General features: G+C 40.3%; 1 protein-coding gene across 1 annotated transcript in view; it reads right to left on the bottom strand.

Moving 5' to 3' along the window:
- Positions 1-18,211, bottom strand: part of mettl15 (methyltransferase 15, mitochondrial 12S rRNA N4-cytidine) — a 63,479-nt gene extending 45,268 nt beyond the window's left edge. The window contains exons 1-2 of the mRNA XM_055899799.1: positions 18,031-18,211; positions 17,484-17,732 (exon numbers count right to left, since the gene is read on the bottom strand). Of these exons, the coding sequence (XP_055755774.1) occupies positions 17,484-17,729 (246 nt within the window). The 5' untranslated portion in view covers positions 17,730-17,732; positions 18,031-18,211. The remainder of the gene's footprint in view (positions 1-17,483; positions 17,733-18,030) is intronic.
- Positions 18,212-18,292: the final 81 nt, after the last annotated feature.

Raw genomic sequence — 18,292 nt, 5'->3', positions numbered from 1 at the left:
CAATCACTTGCTGTTTTACAGATCATGAGGCTACCACGTCGTGTCCCCAAGCCACACTGAGTGGAGGAGGACAGAGGGAATTGGGAGATAAATCTTCTCTCTCCATCAACGCCCCCAAAGATGTTTCTAGATGTTACAAATGTCATCGACAACTCCTGTCCGAGCCTCCTCTTCATAAAGCCCCTGTCAACCCTGCCTCCCACGGCAGGTGCCCTGAGACTGCCTTAACAGATACAGTGGTGGATGGAAAAGTAAGGAGGAGCCTGTATATGAAGCACTTAATTCTACCGTTAAAATAGACTGCAATGAATCACATACTGAACTTGTCAGCAAAATACATTGCTAGACAAATGTCTGAGCTATATCTGATGTGAAGAGTATTGTTTTCCTCTGTCAAATACAAGCCAAAATGTTTCACAGGTAAAAGTCCAATATGGTGGCAATCTAGTCTGGAGGCAATGAATGGCAACAGGTAATGAGTTATTTGAATGTTCCAGGTTAAGGAGAAGGAGCAAACTCTTCTAAGTGTGTGCATGAGTCATCACCCCATACCCAGAATTCTAGACAGAGTTTGCCCTGTAGGTTAGTTATTCACCAGCACCACTTATTTCCAAATAAATTTGGACTTACTCATTTATATCATCACCATCAAATAATATGCAGATAGATAAAACATTTAAAATAAAAAGGCTTGTGAAAAAGTGTGTCGACAGATGTACGCAGACATCACTCGACTGAAGGAAGTGTTGATTTGAAGAAGAAAAAAGAAAGTCTAACGAGAGTGAAATTTGGTGAGTAGGCTGAATCCAAGCCATAGCTTTGAGGTACGGAAAGGATGTTAGTCATGCCTGCTGTCTCTGGGAAGGGGTGGAACTGACACTATCAAATAATTTATTATAAAGCTTGAACTAGGGGCGTAGCTTAATATTGCACCAAGATATTTTGATTGCCATCAATTTGAAATATTTCTTGAGACTATAGAGATGAGAAAAGCTCCAGAGGTTGGGGGATGAGGGGAAGGATTTAAAAGAAATGGCAATGCCAAAAAGCTCTTCTTAATTCATTTTAACAAGAACAAAACAAAAACAGGGTCAAACATGATACAGCGGATCCTTTCAAAATGACTATGCGGTCGGTTGGTGCCCATTTTAAGAGACTCCACTTTGTCAAATGGATGAGAGAGTGTAACAGTATTGTCAACACGGCGTGCAAAGGAAACAACGCAAACTATTTATAGCCCAAATTGAAAGGAGGGGGTTCGGGGGTAGAATCCTCTAACTACTGTATATTCACAAAATGTAAAGAAGCAGAAGGAGAAATGGCTTCCCTCCTGAAGGTGAATTTTATGCTACTAAAGGAAGACAAAAGAAGAACGGGGTCATGTCCATTAGTATGTGTCAAGTGTGGCATCAAGCTAAATGAAGACCTCCCAGTGAAAGAGTACTCAAAAAAATAATAATCTAGAGGCATATGAAGAGATGCTTCTGGTAGTTGAAGGCTGCTTTCACAATAACCGATGAAAGAAATAGAATTGGGGGCAGGGAGTGTTGGATGGGTTGAGAGACTGTGCCATCCATCATGTACTGCAACGGTTTAAAGATTTCCTGATAAAGTGGATGCCCCAGGCAGTTTGAAGACAGGAATTATCATCAGTCCAAAGCTAGCTATTTTGTATACATCTAGCTGTTAGAAATGGGGTAGGGTGTAGCCTACTAAGTGCACAGCTTTTCTAGTTCAACCTCTCAGACACTATCGAAACACAAGAGAATTTTCACTTTTTAAGCCTTAGAAACCCCTGAAAGTCATTAAGGCACCAAAACTTCCTCAGATTTTAATCTATTATCTTTGTTTTGTGTTTTATTTGTTTTGTATGGTACAGTTGTATCGTCTAGCAATATGCTAAATGACACATAATCCAATGTTGGCAATAATATGCAGAGGTTGGCATTCCTGGATGTGCTATGGGACTGGGCAGAATAAGCAAGGATGAGGAGTAGGCCGGAAAAGAGTGTTGTGGGCCTGATCTGTTAAAGCCACAAAGCAAGCATTGATCCACAGTAAACAGCCTTCGTATTGAAGCTCCTTTCAACAATAGATGGGCCGTTGAGCTTGACAATTTTCATCAGCGCACTTATACTGAAAAAAATATATAAAAACGCAACAATTAACAACTTCAAAGATTTTACTGAGTTATAATTTATATAAGGAAATCTCACAGATACCTGTGTTGTCCCACTCACTTCAACGGCTGTTTGAAGTTTCTGGATATTGGCACGAACTGGAACATGCTGTTGTACATGTCGATCCAGAGCACCCTGCTCAATGTGTGACATGTCTGGTGAGTATGCAGGCCATGGAAGAACTGGGACACTTTCAGCTTCCAGAAATTGTGTACACATCCTTGCGACATGGAGCCATGCATTATTATGTTGATGGCGGTGGATTAATGGCCTGGAAATGGGCCTCAGGATCTCATTGCGGTATCTCTGAGCGTTCAAATTGCCATAGATAAAATGCAATTGCATTCGTTGTCTGTAGTTTATGCCTGCCCATACCATAACCCCACCACCACCATGGAGCACCCTGTTCACAACATTGACATCAGCAAACCGCTCGCCCACACAACGCCATACCAGTGGTCTGTGGTTGTGAGGTTGGTTGGACAGACTGCCAAATTCTCTAAACCGACTTTGGAGGCTATGGTAGCTGGCTGTTGCCATCCCCCACCTGCCAACCTCTTTTACGCTGCTGCTACTCTCTGTTTATCATCTATGCATAGTCACTTTAACTATACCTATATGTACATATTAACTCTGTACCGGTACCACCTGTATATAGCCTCGCTACTGTTATTTTTACTGTCATTTTACAGTTTTATTTTGTATTTCTTTACTTATCTTCTGCTTACCTAATACCTATTTTTTACTTAAAAATTGCCCTGTTGGTTAGGCCTTGTAAGAAAGCATTTCACTGTAAGGTCTACCTACACCTGTTGTATTCGGAGCACGTGACAAATTAACTTTGATTTGAAATAAGCTTTTTGTGCGTCTGGGATCTTTTATTCCAGCTCATGAAACATGGGACCAACAGTTTACATGTTGCGTTTATATTTCTGTTCAGTATAGTTTCTGGAGCAAGCACTATCCCCAATATAACTGTAGTATAATTAGTTTGCAAGGAAAACAAGCTGTAGTCTAGGTGTTGTACTAAATACCCTTTCCAAAGTTGTACCAAAGAAAACCATTGGAAAAGCTGAGTAATCTAATGAGTAAACAAATATTAATGTGGCTGTTTATATCGGAGTTTGATAAATTACAAACAAAATATATGCCCATGCTGCCATAAAAATAGAAGACATGGTGTAAAATTATGAATGAAAGTAAAAAATTAAAAAATACAAAAAAGAGTAGGCTACTTATCATCAACATTATACTACTTAGTATCAGTATTATTACGGGAGAAAATGTTCAAGACCCAATCAAGAGGCAGGTTTAGGTATATGTTATGTGCACAGGGTAGGAGTTGAACAGTGGGGGAGACTGCATGTGTTCAGAGACCTGGTCTTCCCCTCCAAGGCTCTTATTTGTTTGTTTGTGTGGGAGCAGTAGATTGGTCTAGCTCCAATTAGAGAAACGGAAAGGGGGATACCTAGTCAGTTGCACAACTGAATGCATTCAACCGAAATGTGTCGTTCACATTTAACCCAACCCCTTTGAATCAGAGAGGTGCGGGGGGTTGCCTTAATCGACATCCACATCATTGGCGCCCGGGGAGCAGTTGGTTACTAGCCTTAACCGCTAGGCTACCTGCCGCCCTTGAAGGCTAGTGCTTTAAGGGTTATTGGACAACTAAAAATACAAAAACGTCTCAGAAAATATTATTGTGACAGATTCTGGGTATTCCAGCTTACAGGCATGTTTGAATATGAACTTCCTGTGAAACAGACTTTTGAAGTTGTCAAAACATATCAAACCATATTACAATTATAGTACAAATGTAGATTTCTAATACTTAGCTGGCAGGCACATCAAATCAAATGTTATTTGTCACATGCTCCGAATACAACAGGTAGACCTTACAGTGAAATGCTTACTTACAACCTTAACCAATAATGCAGTTCAAGAAATAGAGTTAAGAAAATATTTACTAAATAAACTCAAGTAAAGAATTTAATAAAAAGTAACAATAAAATAATGAGGCTATATACAGGGGGTACAGGTTAGTCAAGGTAATTTGTACATGTAGGTAGGGGTAAAGTGACTATGCATGAAATCAGACTGAAGACAGCTTGTTGACATTGTGTTAAAAGCCCTGCTGCACCTGCCCTTCACTACCCCATACCAATGTTTCCCCAATCACAATAACAGCAGCATCATCCTGGGAATGACAGAGCCAACTCAACCCTACCTACAAGCCAAATATGTGGCACTTCACTAGCAGAGTGTTTATTCTGGGGCTGTTTGAGCCGCATTGAGTGTGATACAATGCAAACAGATGACCTACCCAACTAACAATAAGCAATGATCACAGTGCATACAGGGAGCTCTATGAGCCTGTTTCGTACAAGCTAAGGCAATGTGTGTGTAGAGTAGACCATTCATAACTGGTACTAGTCCGGTTGCCCCAATTTCTGTTAGACAACAATATATGCTAACAGAGATTACTCGTTTGTCACTTTGAGCCTTGAACATTTACAATGTTGGAAACCCAAAATGTTCTACTTTGGCTTGGGCAGTCCTAGATTTTGTTTTGGTGGCCTTGCAGCTTAATCTGCATATAAAATCTCACATCTTTCATGATGCAACCATTTGGGTTTGTGAGACATCATTTATGAAGACTAACTTCTGCTGGTGAAGACTGCTAACCACATATCCTTTCATTCTGGTTTTGCCAGAGTGAGAAAAAATATATATATATAAGATTTTTTCCACAGCTGACTAGTTGCAGGTGTAATTCAGCACCACAAGGAGTAATGCATCCTACCCCACCTGAACCCTGGGCCACTAAGCAGCCTGAGCAGGAACAGGGCCAACACCGCAGTATAATCCTACTTTCAATGGGCTCAGTGTAGAACATTTAAAGCACTAGAAAACCATTATTTAACTTTGTACAATCATGTGCATAGTGAATGCATATGACCGTATGAGTTAGTAGATAAATCCAACATATGGTATTGTTGCCGTTAGTATCGATACTGTATCGTATCGTTGTGTGGCCATGAGGTTTAAAAGCCTTGGATTGAGCTCCTATTGAATATTGAATTTGTATCACAAACATTGTGTTTGTATTGCAGATAAAATATTGTTAACATATTGGTATATTAAAGCCCAATGCAGATTGACCAAATCCCTGCTATAATCTTTTCAGGGGTTTTAATGAATGTGAAACATTCATGTTTATAAAAATTCACCTTCAGCAGTACTTTTTAACATTGCTAAGTGAAACGTCTTTTCTCTCAAGATATGATCTCCCTGATCATTATGAAAGTTACTATTTTTTTCTTATATCACTAACAGTGAAGTGATTCCTTATTTTTCCCGGACCCTATTTTTAGCTATATTTTACATAAATAAATTAGTCATGTATTCAAATAATCAATTAGTTCATTCCCATGAGATAGTGAGCTGTGTGGATGCTGATGGCTGATGCTTAGAGAACTAACAAGACACAAGTACAGGAAAATTCTGATAAATAGGCAAAAGTGATGTATGTTTACCAAACACTCAACCATCATTCAAGTACTATCCATTAACTCAATAGACAGTCACGTAGAAGTGTTTCCCAACTCCAGTACCCATAACAGCACACATTTTTATTGTAGCCCCGGACAAGTACACCCGATACAACTTGTCAACTAATCATCAAGCCCCAGATGAGCTGAAAGAGGTGCGTTTGTCCGGGCTAAAACAAAAATGTGTACTGTTCAGGTACTTGAGGACCGGAGTTCGCAAACACTGATTTAGATGACATGGGCTGCGTTTAGACAGGTAGCTCAATTGTGATATTTTGTTTCACTAAATTGGTCTTTGAACCAATCAAATCAGCTCTGAAAAGGATCTGATGTGAAAAGATCTGATGTGATTGGTCAAAGGAACAAAATAAAATATTTGAATTGGGCTACCTGTGTAAATGAGACAAAGTCAGTCTGGTCTAAAGTAGGCTAGACATAACACTGTAGACTGAAGGTCATGCCAAAATGACTACATTATGTCAACAATCAGTTAAACTGGGTTTGCTGGCAAATTCATGAAATGTTTTACATCAGTGATGAGTTTAAAATGTTGAATTGTACATCAATAACCAATGATGATTACAGTGCCACAATGTTTGACATATTCTGTATGATCGGAAAATGACAGCACAGTGTTAGGATCACAAAATTAAACAAGACAAAATGACAGGCTTCTCAACTCGCCCCCTCTGAACTTGCCTCAGACAAGAGAGCTAGTTTAATTTCCAGCGCTGTATTACAAAGCACTACAATTGTTCCATATGCTTACCCAAACCTCTGTGACCTGTGTATGCACTATACACAGGCCCCATTACTTATGAATGCATTTATTGGATCGATGCATTGTTAGCTGCCCCCCATGACTGTCAAAATAAACACAAAACCACTAGGGGGATCCATGGTGGCATGAGCATACCTGCAACAAGAAATAAATAAATAGGGGTTCATACTTTGAGGACTTGTCAAAATCAGGTGATGGGCTAACAACTGCACTTCAATTAAATCTGAGGCTGTTTCCCATTAGTTCAAATAAATATATACACTGATTGTTTAAAGCAAAACCTGAACAATCAAAATAAAATCTATTGTAAGCCCCGTTCAGCAGGTATAGCCAAGATGAAAGTTCTGTCTCGGCTACTGATATTGCCTGGGGTTGTTTGACATGCAAAAATACTTGAAGCTCAATGACTGTTAACACAGTTACATGCAGTTCGACACTGAATTTTGACGCATCAGTTGTCACAAAAGATAAGAAGTATTTTCGGAAGGTAGAAAGAAAACATTTTTGTGAACCAATTCGTAACGTTTAAATAGATGGTCTGACTGATGCATGCTACATTTAGATCGGTTTGGGGTCCGCAGACCGATGCACTTCTATCTTAAACATTTGAATTAGGGACCGATGCGTATCAGTAAATCGTTACATCCCTAATATTAACCCCAAAAATAATGTATCTGCCGTAACTTTACTGTATCATAGCTAACAATTATTACATACATCTATTCATAGGGTTGGCTCAGAGATAGATAGAGGACGAAACATTGTATCTGTCCCATTATGGCATCTGTGAGAGCATGGTCAGATGAATTGAGGCCATCACCATTTTGAAGTAGTACATTTTCTTATTCTACTACTACTTTATGAGTTGGTAAACAAACTGAAAGGGTCCATATGGCCACCTGCAGTGTGTTATTTGTACAGGTATGAAGCCATGGTTGGCAATTTACTGCCAACTGCAGTTATGGAATGTTTGCTCACGTGTATAATTCATTGGCTGATCCCTCCTGGTGACCTGGATGGAATTAAGTGATCCTTCCTTAACCCATAGGAAGTCCCAACCAATTGACTACTTCAGAATGGTGCATGTCCTGAATGGCACTGCCTAATCTAAAACATGTTATTGGGTACTAGAGTCCTCTATCCATCTCTATGGGTTGGCTACACTTCCAGGATTACAAGCTAGCTAGGTACCTACCTTTTAAGTTTCTCAGACGATCTGATGAGAATATGAGGAAGATATGTAACTTCTTGTAACTTGTCAATCTGATCTTAAAAGCACATCTCGGCAGAATTTTTTTATTATAACAAATACATTTATATATGTTTTTTAATGTGCAGTTGGGCAATGATTTGGCAGCGGTCGTGCGTCACTGCTAAATAAATATAGGGGAACACTGAGCCCCATACTCTCCCTCACCCCAAAGATAAAACTAATAAAGGAAATATTAGTGGACATAATGATAACATTAAATTCACAAACATAGTTGGAGATGTACTTTTTCAGGAAAAGGTTTCATTATGGAGATCTACTGTAATACATTTAAGAGAAATCCTCATTCAAATAATGCCGTTTTTGAGCCCTCATTCAAACCCCAATCAAGGACATGTTGCAGGGATGAGTCATCATCTCAATCCAGCTGTCCACGGGGCATGCATCTGATTAGCATACGCACGCTCACACACCAGGCGCAAATGTAAATATTGTAATAAAACCCTCCGTAATAGCATTGCTCCCGTGTCTTGGAAAGGCTTTGCTTTGTATATTTTTCCCACTTTCAGCAATATTGTATGACTGTGAGCAAGTACGCAAATAACAGTTATTAAAACTGGATTTCAGGTGCAGATTTCTGAGATCCTTCTACAGGCAGCCTCCTCTCTATTCTGTGCCTTATGCTCTCTCTCCTGACATTTTCATCATTAGTATAAATATCATCCTCATTATTGACAACATGAGGAACCATCAAGGCAGATATTCAACTGTACATTTGAATCTCAAGATATCAATAACTGAAGTCAAATTCATGGAACCTGTTGACAAAACAAGCACATTCTGCACACAGTAATGTTCTCATTTGTAATGTAAGCAACTAAAACTGGCACAAGGATACGTTTGGGTGTGATATGATAAAAACGGCTATATTCACACATTATGGACCTATGCCACTAATAGTTTGCATGTACAGTACATTGATGTACATGTATCTAAATTAAACTAAAGCCGCAGACTGTGTAAGATGAAAGGGTTAAAGTAGCTCAACATGACAGTCCGGTGGAGCACCCACGAGGGGGTTGTCTGCTCAGCAATGCTGAACCACCTGCTGCTCTATAGACTCAGGCACCCCATTTCACTAATGAAGTCCCAGACTCTCTTTCACACCACGCCCCCATCACCACTATGAAATGGTCTACTCATGAAAGTAATGAGCCAGGGAGGGAGAGAGACTCTGCTGGCCACTGATAACCTCAGACTAAACTTGCAACCTTACGAGACAAGGGCTTAATATCTGGCCGTCAATCAGCCCCGGCGTCCCTAGCTGGAGTGTTTAATTACAAGGATCAATTATTCACCAGCCTCCTCTTTCACTACACTGTGCGCCGAAAAACAATGGATGAGTGAGAGAAAAAAAAAACAGTGGCCATGGCCCACAGGGGGGCCCAATTTTACCCTTGGGGGACAGTTAACCCCCTGCTCTTGTACATACACAGAGTGTACAGAACATTATGAACACCTGCTCTTTCCATAATATTGACTAACTGACCAGGGGAATCCAGCTGAAAGCTATGATCCCTTATTGATGTCACCTGTTAAAGCCACTTCAATCGGTGTAGATGAAGGGGAGGAGACAGGTTAAAGAAGGATTTTTAATCCTTGAGACAATTGAGAAATGGATTGGGTGTGTGCGCCATACAGAGGGTGAATGAGCAAGACAAAATTTTGAAGTACTTTTGAACGGGGTATGGTAGTAGATGCCAGGCGCACTGGTTTGTGTCAAGAACTGCAACGCTGCTGGATTTTTCACACTCAACAGTTTCCCGTGTGTCAAGAATGGTCCACCACCCAAAGGACATCCTTTGTCTATGGGAAGCATTGGAACGCTTTTGACACCTTGTAGAGTCCATGCCTCAACAAATTGAGGCTGTTCTGAGGGAAAAGGGAAGGTGCTCCTAATATTGAGGTCCTTCTACTTCAAAAAGCACAAGAAAGAGGATTTCGACACCCACCATCTCAGATTGTTATGAAATTGTTTCTGTTGTTAGAAACTGATAAGATTCTGTATACTGGTTGTTAGGGTGGGATTGGCGTGGGGTGCAGGGGGTCCATGGGTGGCTTTTGACTATTTATTTGGATTCCTTATGTCTTACTCCCTGTTAGAAAAAGGTTTGGTCCAAATCAGATGTTAGGTATTTATTGAATAGTATATGAATTCTATAAATACAAAATTGCCAATTTGGGAGCAATTTAATTAGCTTAATTTATCAGAGATCAAATTATATTTCAACAAAATAATGTTGCAGGAATGCTAGTCTTATCTGGTTCTAACTACGGAAACTATTTCAGAACAATGGTAGGTGTCATGTCATGAAATGACCCACTTCCAAAATACACTTTGAAAAACATCCTAGGGAAAAACAGAAAACCATGCCTGTTTTTCCCTAGGATGTTTTTCCAAGTCAGTGGGAGAACATCCTGCGAAGAGAATTTTACAGTTTTAAAGCTAGTTTCCTGCAATTTTACATATTTTGCCATAGCATGAGAACACAGCATAAGCCATCTGAGTGACTCAAACATTATAACAAAATCAATGTTGGCCTCCTGCCATGACATTTTTTGATTCTCCCTGACTGTCTAGTATTTATATTAGAGGTCGACCGATTAATTGGAATGGACGATTAATTCTTATTTTCAACGAGGGCCTAGGAACGGTGGGTTAACTGCCTCATTCAGGGGCAGAACGACAGATTTTTTCCTTGTCAGCTCGGGGGATTCAATCTTGCAACCTTACAGTTAACTAGTCCAACACTCTAACCACCTGATTACATTGCACTCCACGAGAAGCCTGCCTGTTATGCGAATGGAGTAGAAACCAAGGTAAGTTGCTAGCTAGCATTAAACTTAGCTTATAAAAAACAATCAATCAATCATAATCACTAGTTAACTACACATGGTTGATGATATTACTAGTTTATCTAGCGTGTCCTGCGTTGCATATAATCGATGCGGTGCGTATCGTTGCTCCAATGTGTACCTAACCATAAACATCAATGCCTTTCTTAAAATCAATACACAGAAGTATATATTTTTAAACCTGTATAATTAGCTAAAAGAAATCCAGGTTAGCTATACTGTTACACTGGCAATACTAAAGTGCCTATAAGAACATCCAATAGTCAAAGGTTAATGAAATACAAATGGTATAGAGAGAAATAGTCCTATAATTCCTATAATAACTACAACCTAAAACTTCTTACCTGGGAATATTGAAGCTTTCATATGTTCTCATGTTCTGAGCAAGGAACTTAAATGTTAGCTTTCTTACATGGCACATATTGCACTTTTACTTTCTTCTCCAACACTTTATTTTTGCATTATTTAAACCAAATTGAACATGTTTCATTATTTATTTGAGGCTAAATTGATTTTATTGATGTATTATATTAAGTTAAAATAAGTGTTCATTCAGTATTGTCGTAATTGTCATTATAACAAAAAAATAATAATAATAATAATTTAAAAATCGTCCGATTGATCGGTATCGGCGGTGAAAAATCATAAATCGGTCAACCTCTAATTTATATAGTGATAGATCATGATCTTATTAAAAAATGAATTTAAAATAAAAATATATGCCTCCCGAGTGGCGCAAAGGTCTAAGGCAATGCATCACTACAGACCCGGATTCGATCCCAGGCTGTGTCACAACTGGCCGTGACCGTGAGTCCCATAGGGCGGCGCACAATTGGCCTAGTGTTATCCGGGGAAGTGGAGAGTTTGGCCGGGACGGCTTTACTTGGCTCATCGCACTCTAGCGACTCATTGTGGCGGGCCGGGCGCCTGAAGGCTGACTTCGGTCGTCAGTTGAATGGTGTTTCCGCCAACACATTGGTGCAGCTGGCTTGCAGGTTAAGTGGGCGGGTGTTAAGGAGCGCGGTTTGGCGGGTCATATTTCGGAGGACGCATCACTCAACCTTCGCATATTTGAGATTCTTGAAAGTAGCCACCCTTTGCCTTGATGACAGCTTTGCACAGTCTTGGTGTTCTCTCAACCAGCTTCATGAGGTAGTCAACTGGAATGCATTTCAATTAAACAGGTGTGCCTTGTTAAAAGTGAATTTGCGGAATTTCTTTCCTTCTTAATGTATTTGAGCCAATCAGTTGTGTTGTGACAAGGTAGGTGTGGTATACCGAAGATAACCCTATTTGGTAAAAGACCAAGTGCATATTATGGCAAGAACAGCTCAAATAAGCAAAGACAAACGACAGTCCATCATTACTTTAAGACATGAAGGTCAGTCAGTACGTAACATTTCAAGAACTTTGAAAGTTTCTTCAAGTGCAGTCTCAAAAACCATCAAGCGCTATGATGAAACTGGCTCTTATGAGGACCGCCACAGGAAAGGAAGATCCAGAGTTACTTTTGCTGCAGAGGATAAGTTAATTAGAGTTACAAGCCTCAGAAATTCCAGCCCAAATAAATTCTTCAGAGTTCAAGTAACAGACACGTCTCAAAATAAACTGTTGAGAGGGGACTGCGTGAATCAGGCCTTCATGGTCAAAATGTTGCAAACAAACCACTACTAAAGGACACCAATAAGAAGTGCAAATGTGAGATTCTTGGTTCCAACCGACGCAAAGTAGGTGAACGAATGATTTCCGCATGTGTGGTTCCCACCGTCAAGCATGGAGAAGGTGGTGTGATGGTGCTTTGCTGGTGACACTGTCAGTGATATATTTAGAATTCAAGGCACACTTAACCAGCATGGTTACCACAGCATTCTGCAGCGATATGCCATCCCATCTGGTTGGCGCTTAGTGGGACTGTCATTTGTTTTTCATCAGGACAATGACCCAACACACCTTCAGGCTGTGTAAGGACTATTTGGCCAAAAAGGAGAGTGATGGAGTGCTGCATCAGATGACCTCAGATGACCTGGCCTCCACAATCACCTGACATCAACCCAATTGAGATGGTTTGGGATGAGTTGGACCGCAGAGTGAAGCAAAAGCAGCCAACAAGTGCTCAGCATATGAAGGAAAATCCTTCAAGACTGCTGGAAAAGCATTCCAGGTGAAAAAAAAGTATGAATGTATGTACTTGTAAGTCGCTCTGGATAAGAGCGTCTGCTAAATGACTTAAATGTAATGTAAATGTAAGCTGGTTGAGAGAATGCCAAGAGTGTGCAAAGCAGTCATCAAGGCAAAGAGTGGCTACTTTGAAGAATCTAAAATCTAAAATATATTTTAATTTGTTCAACACTTCTTTGGTTACTACATGATTCCATGTGTTATTTCATAGTTTTGATGTCTTCACGATTATTCTACAATGTAGAAAATAGTACAACTAAAGAAAAACCCTTGAATGAGTAGGTGTGTCCAAACTTTTGACTGGTACTGTAGATATAGCGCCATTATCTTTTCTACGTACTTTATATATGGTTTAGTGGTTTAAGTTTACACTGAAACATGTAAACAAATATGTATGTTTTATCATATTTTTTGGAGTGGAGGCAACGATTTAGCAGCGGTAGCCTTTATGTAAATGGGGCTATTTATGTAAATGCATAATCAACCACAAACAGTTGCAAAAGTCTCTGGATAATAGCCAGTTAGGTCATCCATTTCTTCACTTATTTATTTTTTTATTTAACAGATTGAACTATAGATTTAAAAAACTATTTATGCTGAGTAAGTTGAATCTCCGCAGTTCAGCACATACACTTTCTTGTCTCCCTGTTTTTCAGACAGCAGAAAGTATAAAGGTGCTTTGATTTCCTAAAAGTTATTTCATTATTTGGCTAACAAATATCATTGGAACTAAAACACTCTTGTAAAAGGACATTGTATTTGTTATGTATTTAAATTCAGGTAAGGAGAAGATGCAACGCGGGAGGCCATTTTAATTCCACAAGGGGGAGTGTTGTGAGACTGCAGTGGCCACCTCGTTTTCCCTGCTAAAGCAGTAGTGGATCTTTCCCTGGACACCCAGTTGACGGCTCATTAATCTGCCCTGGCGGAGCTCCCCAATCCTGGCACCAGAGAAAAGGATTCCCCACACCTTGTCCTCACTCTCACCTGCCTGCGCAAACCACTGAGGTGAGGAGGGGACGAGGGCCACAACAACAAGACGGGGGATTCCTGGCAGCATAAAAACAAAGAAATCACTTCCTGCCCGTGGAGCCACCGGGATGTCCTCTGTGAGTGGGCGTGTGAAAACAGGGGCGGGGGGGAAAGAGACACACACACATAGAGAAACACTCACCCACTATCATCTGTGGGCTGGTAATGAGGGATGCTGGAGGAGAAAATCTATTGCAGTGGTCGTGGGTGGACCTGACAAAGACAAAATACTCAACAATATTGAGTTTCGGGGCTGGGCAACAGGCTTTTAGTCCATACATTTTGAAAAGATGTCTCTTTTCCTTAGAGTGATTGGGGAGGTTGTGAATGGGGGCTGGATAAATGGTTCAACTTGCTGAGAAAAGTTAAAACTTATTATTTATTTTTAAACATTGTATAAAAGCTATGTTCTACACTTGCAGAGAACATTTGTGCAAGACAGTTTTCTTCATTGTTTCATTCAAACAATTAAGTTACAACAAAGGGAGTGTCAGGGATGATGCAGGGGGTTTCATCAAGGCTATTAACTTAGCCTGAGTAATAAAGCCTAATTGTATCATCAGCCAGGGTGTACCACAGTGATTTATGATTACTGACTGATGGGCTAGGAACACAGAGATACTCTCTGTATGTTCCTAGCTGACGGGGCAGCCCTAACATTATGTGGTGATGCTGACTGACACTACCTTCTCTAGTGTATTATGATCAGTCATTAAACTAATGACTTGCAAGTATCAAAAGGAGTGACAGAGTAGGGGATACCGTACATCATGTGGACTTTTAAAATATGGCCATCCTATTCATCCATTTAAAAATCTTAGTGGCACTTTGTTAGTGTTAGTCATCTTCTGACACCTTCTTACTTTGATTCAATTGGATTTATTTAGTTATTTTCATAGCAATAAGCAGACAGAAATCCTGTTCCTCCATGTAAAGAAAATACCCTATCCTCCAGCTCCTCCTGTCTTGAGTAAAGTAATAACCTCCAGGTCAGGAAAAGCCTGATTCTGCCCTGAGAAAGGATATCCTTCTCCAAGCCCCCGACCGCCGTCTCCCACATCTCGGTTTATAACCACCTTTAGGTCTCACACTAACCATTATTCAATTAACCAAATGCTACAATTGCATCAAGATGGTGAAGATAATTAGGTTAAAATGGTTATCCGGCTGGCTAAGCGCATTCACGTTCAAGGTGAATAGAAAAATATTAAATTGTACAAACTGTAATCTTTTAAGAGCTAATTTGGTGGTTAATGAGGCCAATCTAGTTTGGGTAATTTATGGTTGATGGGAAGGGAAGGAAGGCCAGCAGGAGAGCAACACTGTGGCTGCTTGAGATAAAGCTAATTTCTGGAGTATAAAAAGCTTTTACAAGGTCCATCTCTAGACTTATCAACTATCTCTAGACTGATCAGCACAATTAAGACCTAAGCCCACAACCGTATCGTCATTTCTGTAAGTAGTAGAATCACTTGTTATTTTAAGGGCTGTGCATCACTACTAGCCCTGACAGTGTGAGAGAAATGTGGGGAAATATCACAGTCCACCTGTGTAGATATCTGTGCTGGACTTCATGCGTGGGAGGCAGCGGGGCGTGAAAGGCTACATTGCCATTTACCCACTTTGGTGTAATTACAGCGTTTGCTCTCAGATACCCATCATCTCCCTAAGTGCTCCATTCATACACACTATGCTTAGCCTGACAAGAGCAACTACGCAGGGTTGATTGCTTTACAATAGCGGATCAAAATATTAATCTGACTCAGTTCAGTGACTTAAGTGAGTATTTGGCTAACATGGAGCGTGGGTTTCCTCCCAGTCATTGACTTGTCAGTGAAACCCCCACTTAAACAAACTGGGTCTGTGATTACACTACCTAGCTGCTCTACAGGACAGCTGATGAAAACAGAGTGCAGACACCTGATTGCCTTACTGGTTCATTAACAGAAATGGTGGGGGGATTTCACATAGAGAATCTCTACCATAAGAATTTCTACTGTAAAACTGCTTAAGTGTTTACATGTGCTGGTAGCTGTTTATTAACATGTATACCTTGACCAAGGCTGCTATTACATATAGCCTAATAGACCACATGAATGAATAAACATTTTATTTATTAAGCGCATGTTTGTGAGACCTTATATTACAGTTTATAAATAGTTGCCATTGTCATTGCAATGTTTCAGCGAGCAGTCTGAACATGACGCATTTGAATTCTCCATCAAAGAGAAATTACAGTAAGAGCTGGATTCAATCAAACATGCCAAAGTAGGCTTAGTGTTTATGTAGATTCTATTTACACAACTAGCCTACTTCCTGCACACACAAGTGTCTCAGTCTGAAAGTTGAAGAAGGTAAGATGGATGTGCAGTACCCAAAACATTCTGCTAATGTATTTGAGTATGGGGGAGGGGACTGAGTATTCCAATGTGTATATACTGGAAGGCTGGTTTGACAATGTTGCTACGAGTGTAATTACAGCATCATACACAAGTAAGCACAACTTAAAGGGGCAATCTGTGACTACTACATCCCACATGGCCTGTCCCACATGGCCTTTTAAATGAATGATGTATACCCACTGATTCTTGAAGAATACCTTATAAATTCCTCAAGAGCTTAGTTCAACTGTCGTACCCCATCAGAAGCCAAAATATTGGCTAAACTTGTTTGTAAATAATGTAATTATAAAACACTATGACCTCAAAACATGGTTAAAACTCAAAATGTTGCATCATGGATAGTCAGTTCATACATAGCTCTGTCTATGAATTTGAAAGTGGTTACATTTCTCAAGCCCCATCCCTCAGCATTTTACCAAAACAGTGGCGGGGAGACCTTTATTATTGTTTAAACAGCAGATTGCTGCTTTAATGTAAAGTATTACAGCTTTTAATTACTGTGCTACGTTGCCGGTCTTCCAGCTTTTAATATGTTTTATTTCAGCATTTGGAGTTGAAGCACAAACTGTATAAAGCAATACCGTAATATATATGCAACTAGGCTACACCCTAGATAGAGCCTGTCAATGTGCAGTGACTAGAATTACATAAAAAAATCCATGTAACACTTGTTTTTAATGGCAAGCTCTTGGCAAGCTTTATTTGGACAGTTGGCCAATGGGCGGACATTGAAGGAGTTACAGTAAGAGGCGCTAAAGTTCAGGCAGGAGTGTTGCAGACAGCACTCTATGTCCTGCCAACAGCCTTAAGGTGGCACAATGCCTGACTAAGATGTTGACCCATGGCCCCCACCTGCCCTGTCCGTGCAGTTTCTCTCGGCCACCCAGGGGGCCCATAAAGTCTCCCTCGGCACTGCCCACCAGAAACAGAAGGCCTTTGACTCATGTCCATCTGTCCTGGTAGTATGTAAGGGAAAGCCAAGGTAGTGGGATCCTGGTGACTTAATGTGCCCTCTCAATAGAAGTAGCCCATCTTATGAACTGAGAAGCGAAGTTAGGCCACGACCAATCTTTCAAAGAAAGCAGATTTACATATGATTCTTCATTGCGGTAAAACAGGCAAAATGCACAACAAACCTTACCTGCTGTTCCATAGAATATTTAACCATCAAGGGCTCACTAAGAAAAGGTGGGTTGACACATACTTACAGCGTGTTAGAGAAGAAAGACTTACCTGGCCAGGTTGAATATCTAAACATCGGAGCACTTCTTTGAGCATGACAGGTGTGTGCAGTGTCTGTTCAGCCAAGATGGTGGAGTCATCTTTACGTCTGTCCTGGTGACCTGGCTCCATGGGAGCAAAGCCAGAGTAGGACAACCTACTCCCCTTCCATGGCTGGCTGACTCTACAAGCAGCATCAAGAGCCACTCTCCATGATGATCTCAAGGTGGGACAAGCAGACACATGCTGGCATGCCATGGTCTGAAGAGAATTGGAAGGGGAAAGCCATATGATGAAAGTGACATGACAAACACACAGCAACTTTGTAAGATAATATTCTAGCTAGTGGCTAATGCAATAAATGCCACTAATTGTGGACGGCATAAATAATGCTATTGGAGAGCTACAATATGTAGCTAACATTTCTAGCTAAGCTAGCTAGGTATCAGAAAATATAAAGCATTGATCCATTATTTCTATCTAGTTATCCAACTACAGTAAATAGCTAGCTACTTAGCCAACTACACAGTAAGCCAAATCAAAGTGGGCTCCAGGGCACCTTTTTACAGTAGAGTACAGTACTCAGTAGAAGAAACCACGTTGAAGAGTTATCAAATTCCAAAGTGGAGTACTGCGAAACAATGATGTGTGTAGCTAACTTGGTAGCTACTAGCGTTAGACAGCTAATAGCTAGCTATTCTCAGGTGCATCTTCATAAAAAACTCTCGGAAAAAGGGGTTCGGATATGTGAGTTCCGTTCAGCTGTAGTAGCTAGGGTTACAACACCTTGAATAGCTTGCAACTGGACGATGCAAATCGTA

This window comes from Salvelinus fontinalis, chromosome 35 (genome assembly GCF_029448725.1).
Source record: "Salvelinus fontinalis isolate EN_2023a chromosome 35, ASM2944872v1, whole genome shotgun sequence".
NCBI classification, from domain to species: domain Eukaryota; kingdom Metazoa; phylum Chordata; class Actinopteri; order Salmoniformes; family Salmonidae; genus Salvelinus; species Salvelinus fontinalis.
This window is presented reverse-complemented; position numbering and strand designations above follow the sequence as displayed.